A 17,464-nucleotide genomic window follows, 5' to 3' on the forward strand; every position below is an offset into this window, starting at 1 on the left:
TAGCAACTACCTTTTCCCCCTCCCCCAGCCCTTGGCAACCACTGTTCCACTCATTGGTTCTATGAGTTCGACTACTTTAGATACCTCATAGAAGGGGAATCATGCAGTATTTGCCCTTTTGTGACTGCCTTCTTTCTCTTAACATGATCTTCTCAAGGTTCATCTGTACTGTCAGTAATGGTACGGTTTTCTTCCCTTTTTAAAGGCTGAATAATATTCCATTCTATGGATAAATCATGTTTTGTTTATCTATTTACTGTTTGTTTCCACATCTTGGCGATTGTGGATAATGCTGCAGCGTACATGGGAGTGGGGAAGGCAGAAAGGTTCCTCTTCATCCATCTAGGGAAACCTGAAGCCTAGAGGCTGCCCTTGTTTTTAGAGTCCCCTCACGGTGTTCTACAGGGTGGAGCGATACCAGCACGGTAGGGTAAATTGTTGCTATGTTCAGCACCACCCCCACCCCCCCCCACCCCGACAGCTCTGGGTAGGGTCATCAGAAGGCCTTGTGTGTGGTATGTGTGCCAGAGTGGATAATTTGAGGGAGAAGAATGACTGGCATGAGAGGTACAGAGTGGGATGCGGGGTGGGGGGGGTCAGTTGGGAGAGATGGGAAGGTCACTGGAGCTGAGCCAGGGACACTGGAAATGATGAGTGAGGAGGAACTAACTCAGTTCCTGGGGCAGCTCGGGGAGCTCGAGTCCCCATGCAGTGTGAGATGTAATTCTCCTGCTTGTTCCCCCATGAACATTCAGTAAAATCTTCATTGCTCAGGAATGCGTCATGAAGTCGGACTTGCTTTTGTTGGGAGATGCAAAGAAATGGGTGGATGAAAACAGAGCATCCCTATAAAACCAGTCTCCTTGGGATCACCCTTGTATCCCTAGTGACCACCCTTGTGGCCAAGGGCAAGGCTATTGTCTCACGGGGATGTGGAGCACAGTGTGCTGCACAGTCTGAATAAGTGGGGGCCGAGTGAACAGAATTGACAAGGTCTATAAAAGCAGGAGGCTTGTGACTGTTTGCTTTACCTTTCCCCTGCAGCCTTCCCTCCCCTGCCCTTGCCTCCCCAGGAACATAGATGGTTTTAAGATCAACTGGGGCTTTGGGCAAAGGTTCAGCTGGATTTGTTTGTTCCTCCCTGATCCGCTTTGACTGTCCCTGGTCAGGATCGCAGCCAGCTTGAAACAAACACAAACTAAATAGGAAAACAGGAGAATAAAATAACATCAGTGTGTACCTCTAAAGCCCTGTCTGGTGCTGATAGAGCTGATGAGATAAGAGGAAAATGTATTTAAGCAATAAGAGGGCTTTGTTCCCGTTGAAGACTTCCCTGACCGTGAATGTTTTAGATGCAGAGATAAGTCCCCCCCCCCCCCGCTGCCCCCAACTGTAGCACTCCAGAGATGTGCCCCACCACACTCTGCTGGGGACAGGCGGCTCAGAACACAAGGGGAAGGAATTCCAAAATGATACATGTCGAATTGCTGGCCTGGATTTCAAATGCCGTAGATAGTTTATGCAAAGTCTCGCACTGTTGTAAAATGTAACACAATCCACTGGCAGATCTGCCTAAGCTAGGTCCCAGTTGTTTTTGAGAAACATAAATAAACTTGAAGATGTCTTCCAGCCTGTTAAAGTGGCCATTTTGCCCATAGTCTCCTTGGTATTAGGCTTCTAGAGATTTGAATAACAGAAGCCGATGAGATGGTTGATGTTTGGCATACTCTCTCCTCTCCTTAAGATGTTTCCTGTGACATTTGGGAAAGCCATACTGTATGCCCAGGACCCACTGGCTTCCTTGGGGGGGGGGGGAGGGAAACTTTGGCAATAAACGAGTTTCAACACTCTTCAATGTTCTTAAAGCAGTAAAGATCTTTTCTTAAAGGAAACGTTACAAGGCAGTTTGATACGTAAGACAGAGGAGTGGAGATGCTACAAGTGGAGCAGCAGAGGGGCAGAAAGGGGGCAGATCTCACATCCTGACCCCCAGGCTGGTACCTCCAAGGAACCCTGTGAATCCACAAGTGACACCTTGAAAACCTGTGACTCAATCCAACATTCAAATGTGTAAGATAAACCAGGGTCTCCTTAATTGAGGCCAGTATGCCACCGCACGTCACTCTCCGGGTGACTTCTCCACGATTCTCCAAACTTGATTAAGTGACTTATCTTCCTCTCTTTGGGGTTTCAGGAATGAATTGATGAAGATGTTAGCAGGAAGGGAAACTGGATGAAGGATTCATTTGGACTCTGTGTGACCTTTGCAACTTTTCTGTAGATATAAAATTCCTCCAACCCAAAAACTCATTTAAAAAAATACCAAAGCATTGATGATTGCAATTGTAAATTGCAGACAGTCACACATCAAGTATTTTATCTTGACTTTGACTAGTGAATTTGATGTATGACTTTTCTACTACCTGTTTAATTCTTCTGTACTCATCTATAGGAATCTCTGGGCAATATATGGTTTTGCCTTGTGTGATTTTTTTTTTTAAGTTTATTTATTTTGAGAGAGACAGAGTGTGAGCGGGGTGGGGGGGGCAGAAAGAGAGGGAAAGACAGAGAATCTCAGGCAGGCTCTGCGCTGGCAGCACAGAGCCCATGTGGGGCTCGAACTCACGAAAACTGTGAGATCATGATCTGAGCCAAAACCCAGAGTTGGACGCTTAACCATCTGAGCCACCCAGCTGTCCCTCGCTTTGTGTGATTTTTATAAATGGCATCATATTGTACTTGTCCATTTACACTTCGTTCCTTTTTTTTTTAAGTTTATTTATTTTGAGAGAGAGAGAGAGAAAGGGAGGGGCAGAGAGAGGAGACAGAGAATCCCAAGCAGGCTCTGCTCTGTCAGCGCGGAGCCCCACATGGGGCTTGAACCCACAAACTGTGAGATCATGCCCTGAGCCAAAACCAAGGGTCAGTCATTTAACTGACCAAGCCACGCAGCCACCCCCATTCCTTTCTTTTTATTTTAACTCAATATTATGCTTCTTGCAATCTCTCCATTGCTATCTTGAACTCAGGAGTAGAGCTTCCATTTTGAGTGGCCAGGACCCATACCAGACCTGTTGTTGAATATTTCTAGTATCATCCCTGTGTATGAATCTAATTCAGGCCTCTTAGTAGTCTTTTGCTGTATAAAAATATGTCACGTGAATATTTATTTGATGCATCACTTCCCCAACAGATAACATATAAACTATGCCCAGTCTTTTGCTACTACAGATATTGCTGGAATAGATATCCTTGATCCTTATATATAGTTTTTCTTATTCCCCTCTTTTTTGTTGTATGTGTATTATTGTTTACTATGATCGATACTATGTTATATATTTTTTTTCCATAGCTTCTAAGAGCCTTAGCGTCTGCTAGGTCAGCCTTTTTTTGCAGATAAGTCCTCTGAGCCCTGCATGCATGGAATGACAGGCCCAAATCCACAGGGGAGTTTTGAGAGAGGAACCACATTAGAGGTCAGAGGAAAAACACAAATGTGGGATGGCCTTCTGCAAGAGGCCTGAGCCATCTCACGAACAAGTCTGTTGCCCCTACCCTTTTTCATCATAGAACTCTTCTGTTTTCTACTTTACAGTTGTGTGTGCCTACGTGATAACTATGTGCACATGTTGTCAACTGCGAGCCCCTCAGCATCTGTCTTGTCCTGGAGTGCTTGGCACGTAGCAGTTTCCCAATAAATATGACTAGAATAAATGAATGAACCAATGAATGAAATCATATTGGAATACACAAGAAACTCCTAAGTCTGAAGAATGCTACTTGTCTGTATTTGCTTCGTGTTTTTTTTAACCACCATTTGTTACATATGTCATTGAGAATGTGGGGGGAATGGCCACTGGAGGATTGGCTCATACTGTCATAGTCTTTTCTTTATTCTTAATACAGCTCTGAACACGATTTACAGATTTGTTCTAAGTTGGTCGGCTTGGTATTCAAGTCTGTGAGATCCAACCCCTTGTCCTGCCTTTTCTGCCATTTTGCTCAAGCTCTAAGAACACCAGGCAACTTACCACAGCCTAAGCATTCTGGGTTTCTGCTTTCCTCCAAGCCTTTGTTCCTGCTCCCTGTATCTGCCATACCCTTCCTCTGTGTCTATTCTTTAAGACCCAACTCAGATGTCAACTCCTGCAGGATTTGTCCCCATGAGAATGTCCTTGTTGCGTTTCCCACCAAACGTGTTATCTGCTGTTTCCTTCACAGTGTTGAGATTCCCTGCTCTACATTAGGACGTGGGCTCCTGGAACGGATGACCCCCGTCTGTGCATCCCCGTTTCTTCCTGTGGTGCTAAGAAAAAAATAGATGGATAGGAAACATGTATCAAATTGAACTTAATCCAACCTCTCAGACCCTTGAAAACATTTTTTTCTTTATCTTTTTTCAGGTGTGTCGAACCAAGGTGATAGATCTCAGTGAAGGCATTTCCCAGCATGCCTGGTACCCTTGTACCATCAGCTACCCATACTCCCAGCTGGCTCAGACCACTTTCTGGCTCCGGGTAAGCCAAAGCTTGAAGAGCCTTAGAATCTCCAGCAGTGACCACCCCCCTCCCCCAGGAAACACCAACTCCTGTGACCCTTTCTCAAGATGGTTTGTCTACTCACTGAGGGTGTTAATTATAAGGACAAGGAACAAAACACTTAGCAGTAGGATGCTTCCTGAAATAGAATCCCTTCATTGCTCATGGAGTGCCCCTAGTCATTCTTGTTTTGACAAAGATTTTGGATAAGTTTTCTATGCCTGGAACTTTCTGTTCATTGTTCAATGCCTTTTAAGATTGTCTTCTCCTCCTTGAAGTCTTAGCTGATCCCCACAGAGAGAAGTGACTGTTCTCTCCCTTCTGATCCTGTACATGTTTGGTCATCATTTGGATGGCACTTGTCACATGGTATTATATTGCTGTCTTTGCGGCCATCTTCCTGACTAGGGATTATGGTGACTTTTGGTTTGCACACTACTGACCTACTTTGAGCTCCATAGTCTGCAGAAAAGCAAGGGCTGTGTCTTACTTAGCTTTGTCTCAGAGGCTAGCATGGAGAAATGACAAATAATATACCTCTTTTGTGCTTTTAGTCTGTGCCACTTTGTTCCCATGATCTTATTGGAGCCTCACAATCATCCTGTGATACAGTTATTTACTTGATACATCACTTAGAGGTGAGGGAATTAGGGCCCAGAGAGGCAGAGCTACCACTCACGGTCACACAGCTCAGCAAGAGCAGAACCCGGATGGAACAGAGTTTCTGACCTCAGAGCCTGTGCTCTTCACTGTGAGGTTCTCTGCCCCACAATGAGTGTCCCAGTCCCTGAAATGGAAGATTCTCCTTGAAACCCCTGCCCAATGGCTGCTTCCCTACCATGTGCCTGAGCTCACGAGGGACCCTCCCATGTCTCCTGCATTTCAGGCATACTTTTCTCAGCCAATGGTTGCTGCTGCTGTCATTGTCCACCTGGTGACTGATGGGACATACTATGGGGACCAGAAGCAGGAGACCATCAGCGTCCAGCTGTTTGACACCAAAGACCAGAGCCACGATCTGGGTGAGCATGTTCTCAGGCATGTTGCCCTTGGTACCACATCTGCCCAGGGGTGGTCTGGGGGGCAGCTGAGAACTCGTTCTTCCTTCCCCTTTCCTCTTTCTTGCTTCTCTGTTTGGCATTCTGGTTGCCCTCCAAATCAGGAGGCTTTTGTGTATCCAGAGAATCCTAGATCTGGCAGATATGGGCATAAGGGGCCACTGCCAAAGTCTTCCCTTCAACAGCTCCCTTTGACAAGGCACCTTTAACCTTAGGCACCCCATGTGATCCTCAAGAGACCCTGGGAAGGAGACTGAACAAAGGCCATTCCTCCAGGTGTCAGTCCCTGAGACCCAGAGAGGGTCACATGGCAGCGACCAGGAAGAGTGGAGAAGCCAGGTGTTTGGAATTGTAGCCATGGCTCTTTACCCTGTAGCTGGAGGTGTCCCTTAGTTCCTGACAATGGCAGCCATGTCTCCAGCACAACCAGCCGTGCTCCCTGTAGAAGCAGGAATAAGACAAGGTCCGTGTCAGGAGTGGGAAGGCAGAAGAGTCAGGTCCTACCTGCTGAGCAGCTGTGGGAGAACTGGGACCAGCACTGTCAAGTTGTCACATGCACACCCCTCTGCACATCCACGCATGCATGGTGCACGGGACACAGCTCCAGCTCTGGAGCTGACAGCCCAGGCTTGACTCCCGTCCCTCCGCTCACACAGCGCAGGAAGGTGAACGCTTTTCTTGACCTCCGAGCACCTCATCTGGCATCTTACTTTCCTCTTAGGCACAGTAGGGACCATGGTGCTACTTTATCATGACAGTGATATCACGAGATATTAAATGAGGTATTACTTAGGACTGTTGTGACTGTGCCCCACACAGGAGCTGGCACTGGGAATGTCCTCTTATCCCCTCCCACATTTCCAGTTTACCTCTGGGCAGCCTCGCCAGGTGTTTGGAATTCTAGGCTGGCCTAGAAGATCGGGCTTCAAACCCCTGCCTGCACCGTTCTGCAGGGAGCTCATTTCAAAGACCTGTATGAAGCCAGCAGGCAAGGGGTCATTGCAAGGTCAAGCAGAAGCCAAGGGGGCAGGGAGAGTTTTTGTTTTGTTTTTATGTTTATTTATTTAGTTAGTTTTAGAGGCAAAGGGGGGACATATTAATAGGAAGGAGAAAGAAAACCCCTCTGGACTTATCCGGATGCCTGAGAAATTTCCCTAAGTGAGAAGCAAATATTTTCATAGCTGTCCTGGCATTGCTAAGTGCTCTGAGGAGTGGGGAAAGTCCAGTCCACAGAAGCTGCTTCATGTCTGAGGCTTGCACGTGTCCCTGTCCCTCCTGTAGTGTCCCCTGTCCTCAGCATCCTGCTACCCGCCCCCCCCCCCCCATGGAGCGCTTGTCGTTCTGAGTGACCACAGCAGGGGCCCTTCTGGATTGGGAGCTAAACATCCCAACAGAGCAGGCCTGCTGGGATGTGCCTAGAATCATCCTTAATTTTAGAGGCAGAAACTGAGTTTGAGGAGCTTGCTGGAGTCCCATCATTAGGATGTGATAGTCCCCTCAGAGGCAGGTTAAACCATGATTGGAACCAAGGTCCATTGGACACCAAAGCCAGTGTCTGCTTTTCCAAGTCCATCCCACCCCATTGCCCCCTTTTCTCTTCTGGGTGTGCCCTTTCTCCCTGCCCCTCTCCCTTCCTTCTCAAAGCCTGGGGACCTGCTCCCTGTTCTAGAATGAACCGAGAGCTGAAGCAAGCTTGGGTTCAATGTAGACTTTACCCTGCTGGCTGCTCTGTGTGCCCCTGGAAAACCACCTTCTGCCCTCGCTTCTCAGTCTTACCTCTGCTGAATCAGTGCAGAGGTCCCTACCTCACAGGGCTGCTCCCCGGTTCCTGGATTAAACATGAGAGCAGGCTTCTTACTCTGGAAAGAGCGTGTTGCTGTGAATTATTGCCACCATCTTTATGGCGGATGGGGAAGGCGGCCTGAAAACTAGCAACTCAGACCATCCAGCCCTCATGCAGTGTGGGAGGGTGGTCAGGGCCAGCGATGCTAGTCTGAGAGGTGGCCATTGGGGGAGGGAGAGAGGCTGTGGGCGCTAGGTGACAAGAAAGCTTAGGGGGCAGGGAGGCAAAGGGATTGGAAAGATTTGGAACCAAGAGAAAAAGGCAGACAAAGAAACTTTCAATCAAACTCAAAATCCCCACTGGCCACCCAATGGTGCTTTTGTGCAGTGACATGAAAGGGTCTGGGGGCTTCGGGAAGGGCCCGTTGGGGAGGGCGTGACTGGCCTTGAGTAATGAGCCTGGCCCCTCGGCCCTCTGTCTCTCCTGACAGGCCTCCATGTCCTGAGCTGCAGGAACAATCCCCTGATTATCCCTGTGGTGCATGACCTCAGCCAGCCCTTCTACCACAGCCAGGCGGTACGTGTGAGCTTCAGTTCACCCCTGGTCGCCATCTCGGGGGTGGCCCTCCGCTCCTTCGACAACTTTGACCCCGTCACCCTGAGCAGCTGCCAGAGAGGGGAGACCTACAGCCCTGCCGAGCAGAGGTAAGGGACCCTGGGTCTGATCGCCCTGGGCCGTTTTGTAGCCAGAAGCAGATGGGCGCCTTCTGGAACTGCCTAGATGCGTGTGTTGCTATAAAAAGTCTGCGTGTTTCTCCCTTCTCCATCCTCTGGCCTCTGGCTGGCTCTGCCTGTGGGCCTGGGAGGCCTGCGCGTCTCCGGATTCCAGGGGTGAGGGAGGGAAGCAGGAATGGGCGGTGGAAAGACCCCCTCACCTGGCTCGCAGGCCTGGCGCTGACAGTGGCCTGCTTGCATGGTGCACATCGCGTTCCCTCTCTGGGCCTCAGCATCCGCATTTGAACAAAGACAAGACAGGTGGATTAGCTCTCTTCCAGCTCTGAAATACTGGAATAGTTAGGCGGATGGAGGGAGACTGCTGTTTGCTTCATCCCAGCTTACTGTGTGTTTCAGTGATGGGGAAATCTCTCCACCTTCCCCAAACCTAGCCCCTGAGTGGTCTAGTGGTCCGATGAGAAGAGAGCATGGTGTTTTCCTGGAAAGAATATGAGCTTTGGTGATACTCTGACCTGGGCTTGAATGTTCCCCTTCTTGCCTGTGTGCCCATGACAAGTCACTTCACTTTTCTGAGTCTTCCTTTCCTATTTTGGAATAAATGGAGGATGATATCTACCCCACTGGGTGGTCATGAAGGCTGAATGGTGCGCCGTAGATGAAAGTCCTCTTGTAGACCGTTAGGCACTGTGCAAGGCTGATGTATTAATACAGAATATTTATGGCCACTTTCTGATCTGACAGTGGGGCTTCTCTGCATGAAATTCTTCTAGCTGGAAGAAGCCCTGGAGATCATCGGGTACATCTGGAGTGTCTCAAACACCCGTGTTACCCTCTAGGATTCCAGGGCCCTGAAAGGGGAAGGGTGGGTCCAGGCTCACACAGCACCTCTCACGTTTGTTTAATGAGATCCAGAAGGAGACAGTACGACAGGGGGAGTCCCAGTGGGCTCCCCCAGAGTGAGATGCTCTGAAAGGCAATCCAGTCCAGCCCTGTATACCTGGGAGCAAGGAGAGGAAAGCGGGGGGGGGGGGTGGCCACTGCCTTTCCCACGCCCTTGCCACCACAGGGGACACAAAAGGTGGTTGCAAAACCCACATTGTTTTGCACCCACTGTCTCTAGCTTCTGTTGTGCAAAATCTGTCGCAATCATTCGGAGGCAAAAGAGCTCCTTAAATATCACCCACTGTTATATTTCACACTAAAAGGGCTTTTTCATCCCTGGCTCTGTAGACTATAAAAATAAGTTAATTCTCAGAACCCAGGGAAACAATGTCGATGGGAAATGCAAATCCATTAGACCTTTTCTGCAATGCTTTCCCATCCTTAACCAGCCACCGGGACCATGGGCAAGTTGACTGAGGCCAACAACTGGCTTCTTTGAATTCTTAATTAGCAGTTCCTGTGTCCGAAGTAAACAGTTACAAGTGTTTAACCTCAGAAACAAATCAATTGTTTAATATCTGTTGAGTTCTTGGACTCGTGACTGAGAAGCACTGAGCGGGGACAAAGCGTTGCCCCATCTCTGACCGGTTGTACGACTGTGAGCCAGTCATACCATGTCTCTGGGCCTCAGTTTCCCCATCCATGGGATGATGGTGATGAATCGAATGTTCTCTGTGCTTCTTTCCAATTCAAACAGTCTGTAGTTCCCAAGAATGGGGAGGGGTGAGATGCAGGGGAAAGGAAGCAACATGTGTTTCGTTATCTTATTTCATTATTTTATTTTGTTATCACACTTGTCCTGCGAGGTATGGACAGAGAGGGTGAGTCAAGGCGGTCCAGGCAGTAGGAGGCAAAATCCTGCTTCGTGTGCCCCGAAAAGCCTCCAGAGCCAAGCGCTCAACAGAGCCAAGCACGTCTAGGAGACGAGAGGACTTGTCAGGAATGCTCATGTGTGAGCGTTTCGTGACAAGAACCGCGGGACGTGAGCGAGCTGGGGCTCTGAGGGTCTCAGCGGCTCAGCCCTGAGCGCGGACCTGGCTAAGATGCGCAGAGCCCCCAGTGCCAAGGCCGGGGGTGCTGGGACACCCCCCCCCCACCCCGCACCCGAGTGCTCTGAGGGGGCGAGAGGGGTTGGAGAAAGAGGCAGCTGCCCCTGGAGAGCTGAAGAGGCATTTACCCAAATAGCCAGGACCGCATAAATGTGCCTGAAAACAAACAAACTGAGAGGGAAGAAAAGAGAAATAAGCAACAACTGTAAAAAACCGTGGGATGCTTTTCTCCATTCTCAGAACACCAAGGTAAATAGCATCACTTTTTATAGCACACAGTTCAGCTGGCTCTAGTAGAAACGGCCCGCTGACTCTCAGCTGGTTCCCAGGTAGTGAAAGGGGCTGTTCTGGCCTCCCGGCCTCCAGCCCTCCACCCCTCCCTCGTCCCCACCCCACGGATTCTCTTTCTTGCTGTCTCCCCTCCCTCTCCGCCCACTCTGCCTCCTCTCCCACCCTCTCCCTCCTCATTTTCCTTCTCTTCTCCCGAGAAAGCGGCATGATATCTAGCGGGCTGCCCTGGGAGAAGCGTCACCACGGCAAAATCCATTCGGGCGGGGGTTCTGACCTAGATTCAAGGGTCTCCAGTCCCGGTGCAGCACTCGGAATAAATTCAGAGGCCCAAGGAAACAGGATCAGCTTTCAAATGAGAGGTCCAGTTGTGGGATTCTAGCCTAAGCCCAGCTCCACACCTAGGGGAAGCGGGGACAACGGGGGCGCGTAGTGATGGTGGTGAGTGGGTTAAGAGGCTTCTTCAGTGAGGAAAGCCACACCATGGATCGAGGCTCCTGTGTGTCTGACACACACACACATGCTATCTATCTATCCTGTGGTTCTAAACAGAAATTGAACAGTTTATTACAAAATTCAGTGAGCCATGTGCTTATACAATTAGTACTCTCTTCCTCTCCCCTTTCCCTTCCCTTCCCTTCATTTATCCCTTCCTTCCCTCCCTCCTTCTTTCCTTCCTTCCCTCCCTCCTTCCCTCCCTCTCCTTCCTTCCTCCCTCCCTCCTTCCCCCCTCCCTCCCTCTTTCCTTCCTCCCTCCTTCCATATTTCCTTCCTCCCTCCTTCCTTTCTTTCCTCTTTCCTTGCTACCTCCTTGCTTCCCTCCTTCCTTCCCTCCCTCCCTCCTTCCTTTCCTCTTTCCTTCCTACCTCCTTCCTTCCCTCCATCCTTCCCTCCCTCCTTTTTTCCTTCCTCCCTCCCTCCTTTTTTCCTTCCTCCCTCCCTTCTACCTTCCTCCCTCCCTCCTTTCTTCCTTCCTTCCCCCTCCCTCCTTCCCTCTTTCCTTCCTCCCTCCCTCCTTCCTTCCTTTCCTCTTTCCTTCCTCCCTCCCTCCTTCCTTCCTTTCCTCTTTCCTTCCTACCTCCCTCCTCCCCTCCCTCCTCCCCTCCCTCCTTCCCTCCCTCCTTCCTTTTTTCTTTCTTCCCTCCCTCCCTCCTTTTTCCTTCCTCCCTCCCTCCTTTCTTCCTTCCTCCCTCCCTCCCTCCTTTCTTCTTTCCTCCCTCCCTTCTTTCTTCCTTCCTTCCCCCTCCATCCTTCCCTCTTTCCTTCCTCCCTCCCTCCCTCCTTCCTTCCCTCCTTCCTTTCCTCTTTCTTTTCTCCTTCCTTCCTTCCTTCCTTCCTTCCTTCCTTCCTTCCTTTCCTCCCTGCTTCTTTCCTTCCTTCTTCCTTCCCTCCCTCCTTCCCTGCCTCCCTCCTTCTTTCCTCCCTCCCTCCCTCCTTTCTTCCTTCCCCCCTCCCTCCTTCCCTCTTTCCTTCCTCCCTCCCTCCTTCCTTCCCTCCTTCCTTTCCTCTTTCTTTTCTCCTTCCTTCCTTTCTTCCTTCCTTCCTTCCTTTCCTCCCTCCTTCTTTCCTTCCTTCTTCCCTTCCTTCCTTCCTTCCCTCCTTCCTTTCCTCTTTCTTTTCTCCTTCCTTCCTTTCTTCCTTCCTTCCTTCCTTTCCTCCCTCCTTCTTTCCTTCCTTCTTCCCTTCCTTCCTTCCTTCCTTCCTTCCTTCCTTCCTTCCTTCCTCTACCTGAAACTCTTCCCACTCCCCCATGCCAGCCCACCCAGAGAAGGACAGTTCCGATAGAGAGCTAACTTTTAGAAAGCCAACTCTAGGAGGAAACAAATTCTTCCTGTGGCCAGATTGACTCCTTGTAGCCAGTGTGGGCTTAGACTGTGGGTGGGGTGGGGGTGAGTTGATGTGCCTACAAGCATCCCCGGAGTCTGTGCACTGCCAGGAGCCCACACGTGACTATCCATCCCATCAGATGACTCTATAGGAATTCGTGTATGAGATTTGGAGCCCAGCAAGAAGCCTCTCATGGCCAGAGACCACAGGCTCCCCCACACTGGCCAGCCCCTCTCAGAATGCTTGTTGGGAGTCGCTGGTCTGGGGGACACATCTGCAGATGGAACCGCTGTGGCTGAGCATGTGTGTCTCTTGGAAGGTACCAGATGCTCCTGACTCTTCTCCCAGATGTTGTTTAATCTCCACTCCTGTCAGATGTCTACTGGCCTTCCTCTGCTTCTGTGTCCTTTCAATAACTGGGATTATCAAAGTCTGTTTTTCCCCCTTCCAAAGGGCTGTGAAATTAGATACCTCTATTGTTTTGTCTCCATAAAACTGTGGTCCCTGAAAGCTGGGAAGCCTCTAAGAGACTCTCTGGTTCTGCATTCTCATGAGGTCCTGGCAAGGGAAGGGAGTTCCTCAGGCCACCCGGCCACTTAGCAGCAGAACTGGCATCGGAATCCAGTTCTCAGGCCTCCCGGGGCAAAGCAGGTTCCTCTTCATCTGAAGTTTCAAGATTCCTGCCACACGGGCCCAATGAGGCCACAAACAACGTGGATTTGCCCCCCGTTAATCCTCTTCTGTAATTAGTTGCCAACATGTAAATGTCAGGAGTGTTCATAGTAAAGACATCGGCAGATTGGAGACACGATGGGGTCGGTGCCGTGGGCCACCTGCGCCAGTAATGACCTGCTGCTCAGCCAGCCGCCCCTCCCTCGGGCGCCCCGCGCAACGCGCTGCTGTCCCCACCCTGCAGGCATCCGACGGGGCCTCATCACCCCTGGGCTACTGCCTCTGGCTTCTAGGATTCCAGGGTTCAAGAGCCTTTCAGGATTCCCTTCCAGTAGTCGCTGCATTCCCCGGAAGGGAAAAAGGAGCCCTATCTTCATCACTGTCTCAGTCTCCCTTCGCAGTGACCCTGCAGCGCTGGGAAGGTGCCACGAGTGTCTTCCATTCATTCCCAGTGTGGACATGCTGACTTTTCTGTGGTCTCCATCTGAGGTAACCCACAGTGATCTATAAACAGGGATTATTATTATCCCCCCTTCCCCACAGCGTAGCTACAGGACTTGGGCCAAGAGTCAAGGGACACAGCCAGGAACGGGACCCTCAGCAGCCCTTCCAGTGCTGGTCTTTTGGATCCTGGTTGAGCAGTTTTGGATCCTGTTATGCATGACTGGGGGCCATTTCCCTGGGCAGAGGGGACAGCAGTTGGGGCTTGGCTATTGAATCACTGAATGATATACTTCTATACGAAACTTGAGTCTATAAGTAAACATATTAAATATTATATATATATATATATATATATATATATATATATATAGGGAAAAAATATTTACATATCTTTGTATGGGGGATGTGTGTCTCCTCCTTTACCCACCTGTGAGAATTTCATTGATAAAAGCCCCTTCCCCCATCCCTTGGATTAGCCAACGTACTCCGAGAAGTGTCTTCTTTTTTTCTTTCTTATTTTTGTTGCCCATCATGGGTATTAAATCGTTCCCCCCATTTTTTAAAGACTTTTTTTTTAAGTTTATTTATTTATTTTTTGAGACAGAGAGAGCACAAGTGGAGGAGGGGCAGAGAGAAGAAGAGACAGAACCCCAAGCAGGCTCTGCACCATCAGTGCAGAGCCCAATGAGGGGCTTGAACCCATGAACCATGAGATCATGACTTGAGCCGAGATCAAGAGTTGGGCACTGAACAGACTGAGCCACCCAGGAGCCCCACCCGCCCCCTTTTTAAAATGAGGACAGGGGTTTTTCTTTTGTTTTCCTTGTTTTGATTTTTGTTTTTGTGTTTTAGAAATGACAGGGCCGTGTCAGGGAGGTATTTGGGAGGGGTATTTGGGGTAATGTTTATCATTTTTGGACAATGTGTTCATACAACCCTTCCAGCTAATGGGAATGCAAAGAGAAGAGCAGGGGCTTGGGGGACAGGCTGGCACAACAGCACTGACATTCTGTCCATATAGAGCGCCTTTGGCCAGCCAGCTAAACTCACTGAGTCTCACTTTCCTCTTCTTGGAAATGGGAGTAATTGTACTACCTCAAGGAGTTATGGTGAGGATGCACATCAGGTGATGTAGGTAAAACACAGGGGCTCATACCTGGCACGGATTCCCTTCCCTTCCCCCTTTCTCCCTGTTTTCAAGCCTGTGAGCCAGGTATGCACAGATGTGCTGAGAAAAGCAGGGATGCCTCAGTCCCCACAGTGTTCTCTGGAGGACGCTAATCCAGAAATGACACACTGGAAAAGGTTATCAGAATTTGGAAAATGATGTGTGTCTTAGCCCCTCCTGGAAATCCACATCAAGGTTCTGAGAAGTCCTGCAATTTAAAAAAAGAAAAAAGCTGACTTCTCATGAATCCAATGCTACCCTATTCTTTTGGCCATGAAACCTTTTGGTCAGATAACTCATGTACCAGGGGATATTTTCCTTCTACAGCACAGAGAGCCAGAGAAACCATCTTCTCTTGCCAATATCATAGTTTCCAAAGCATTTCTTATGCATGGGCCTTTCTATTATACAAACACACTGAGCTCCATCCTGTCCCGGACCTTTGCATGTGTTCTTTACTCTGCCTGGGATTCCCTCTGCTCCACACCTCTGCTTTGCTTATCTCTTCATTTCATCCAGGTCTAGTTCTTATGTCCCCTCTTCATGGAGGCTTCCTCCCCCTGACCCATCTGCACATGGTGCCTTTCCCCCAACCCCCAACAGTCGTCCTCTATAATTTCCTCGTTAGTGCCCTTTCTGTGCCTGAAATAGGCTTCTTTATGACTTTTCTGGGGTGCATGTCCTTCTTCCTCAAAGACACAGGTGGCAGGAATTTTCATGTATCCACAGGGTTTACAACAGTGTCTGGTGTGCATCGAGGTCCCCACCCAAGGTCTGTGGAAAAGATGAATGAGTGGCTGACCTGTCACCCTGTTGATACTCTTGAGAGAGAAATTGGCTTCTTACTTCCATTTTACGGAGGAGAAAACTGAGGCTCAGTGTACTATGTAACTTTCCAAGGTTAACGATAAGGGGCATTCCTGGATGTAGAGGCTGGATTTGCCCAGTTCCTAAGTCCTGTGCCTTTTCCATTGTAGGAAATCCATTGTTTCAGTTTATCCTTTTTCTTACGAGGAACATTAATGTGCAGAGACATGGGGGTGGGGGGCAGGTACAGGCTGCTTTTACCTTTGTGGCCCCATAGCCCGGAGCAGCCCAGAGCCCCCTGGCCGTCATCCTGGGAGCACAGAGCGAGCATGGCCGCACTGTAAGGCATAGGTCAGAAGACTAACTCAGGAGCTGGTAGCTTACAGAGTAAATCTATTTAAATTGGAACCATGTGGCTCTTGCCCCCGGCGCTTACACACCGTGAACAGATGCATTGTTTGGTGTCAGAGCCCTTGCGTTGACTCCAGAGTAATAGTCTCTTAGAGGCCTCCACATGGCACAATGCAGGGGAGACTGTCGGGGGTGGGGTGGGGGGGGGGGTAGAAAGGAGGGCGTAGAATCGAATATCTCAGCAAGTGTCACTTAATCCCTCTCACGCGTTGCCTTTGGGAAGGGGGTTATGTGGGGATTGCAAAGCCCGCGTGGGTGTGGGTCTAAAGCCTCAAACGCTTCCCTTTTCCGAGTATTTTAAAAAGTGAATTTGTGATGTTTGGAGGCTGTTAGCTCATACCCCCACCCTTACCCCTTGATTCTCCCCATACTTCTGAGCAGGACATAGAGCATGGAGATGGGTAGCTATCTTCCTGTAAAACCCTCAGTGGTCCCCTCCTGAAATGGGGACCAAGAGAAAAAAAATTATGAATTTCTTCTTAAGCTGGTTTGGCCACCACTTACTCCCTGTCTCCTAGATAAACACAGGAAAGTGAAAGCCTTGAGGCTCTGAGCGCACATCTAGACCTAGCTCTCTGTGCACACCCTGTGGCCATCATTGGTGTGGACATAGAGAGGCAAACATTAGAGAAAACTGCCCCCTACAAGCTTTCTGTGTTCCCGGTGAACGTCTCAGCCTCCTCAAAGTGCTTAACAGCAATTGCAAGACCCCCCCCCACTTGTTTCTTGCTACTAAGAAGCACCTACCATATGCAAAGCATCTTTATCGCAGTGCAGAGTACCCCAAGATGAAACAGGCATTATCTCTACCCTCAGCAAAGTTCTAGTCCAGGTGAGGGGCAAGGTTGACAACAAGGACTTTGGAGCCACACATCTGGGTGGGAAGTTACAGAAGTAACTTGATCTCACCGGTCCCCGATTTTTCCAGCTATAAAATGAATAACACTTAGCTCATAGGGGTGTTGTGAGCATGGAGTGAGCTCATGTACATAAGCAATCAGTGAATAGTCGCTAAAGTTACTGAGTGTCTGTGTAACAGTAAACATAAGGGGAAAGACCATGCAGTACAGGGATTTTATATTTCCATTTCCTTAAGGATTAGCACACATTCCAGCACATGGTGGGTACCCGGACCCCGTGCTTTCAATGCATGAAGCGTGAGGCCAGTCAGAGAAAGGAGGGCAGAAGGCCTGCCAGGGATCTCCCCTGGGAACATAGGGAATACAGGGGAAATTTTCCTGTACAAACTTACATGGAGTGCAGACTTGAGAAGTGGGTAGAGTTCAAATCGACAGCAAGATTAGAACAGCAGCCACACCAAGAAGCAAGGCATGATCATTGAACAGCTTTACTGACAATCCAGAAGTCACCTTACAGCTTATAAAAGACTTCTACAATCAGCACCTCAGTTGGGTCTCATGACCCTATGGGTTGGCCAAATCTGAGAGTGCTCTGAAGCTCAGAGAGGTGATGTACCTTGCCCAAAGTCACACAGCTTCTAGGTTATAGAGCATAGACTTGTTTATACCATTAGCTGCCAGTTAGGGAGTGTCTTTATGTGCCGGGAATTCTGCTCTGTGCCTTTCCTGACCTATCTGATTTCTCACCACCACCCTCGAAAGTGAGTATTGCTACAGAATACGAAGAGTCTGCTGTTCGTCTTTGGTGCCTGGCACGTGAGAGACTCAGTGTGTACTTGCTGTGATCATGATTCCTATTTCACAGATGGAAAACCAAGGTTCT

At 49.3% G+C, this 17,464-nt stretch overlaps 1 protein-coding gene across 1 annotated transcript in view; it reads left to right on the plus strand.

The window, feature by feature from the left end:
- PAPPA (pappalysin 1) overlaps window positions 1–17,464 on the plus strand; it is a 238,700-nt gene that overhangs the window by 166,566 nt on the left and 54,670 nt on the right. The window contains exons 11-13 of the mRNA XM_047099683.1: window positions 4,404–4,517; window positions 5,425–5,560; window positions 7,870–8,083. Of these exons, the coding sequence (XP_046955639.1) occupies window positions 4,404–4,517; window positions 5,425–5,560; window positions 7,870–8,083 (464 nt within the window). The remainder of the gene's footprint in view (window positions 1–4,403; window positions 4,518–5,424; window positions 5,561–7,869; window positions 8,084–17,464) is intronic.

Source organism: Lynx rufus, unplaced genomic scaffold (assembly GCF_022079265.1).
Source record: "Lynx rufus isolate CCGP_SWC_20201006 ecotype Redwood Valley unplaced genomic scaffold, mLynRuf1.p SCAF_10, whole genome shotgun sequence".
NCBI classification, from domain to species: domain Eukaryota; kingdom Metazoa; phylum Chordata; class Mammalia; order Carnivora; family Felidae; genus Lynx; species Lynx rufus.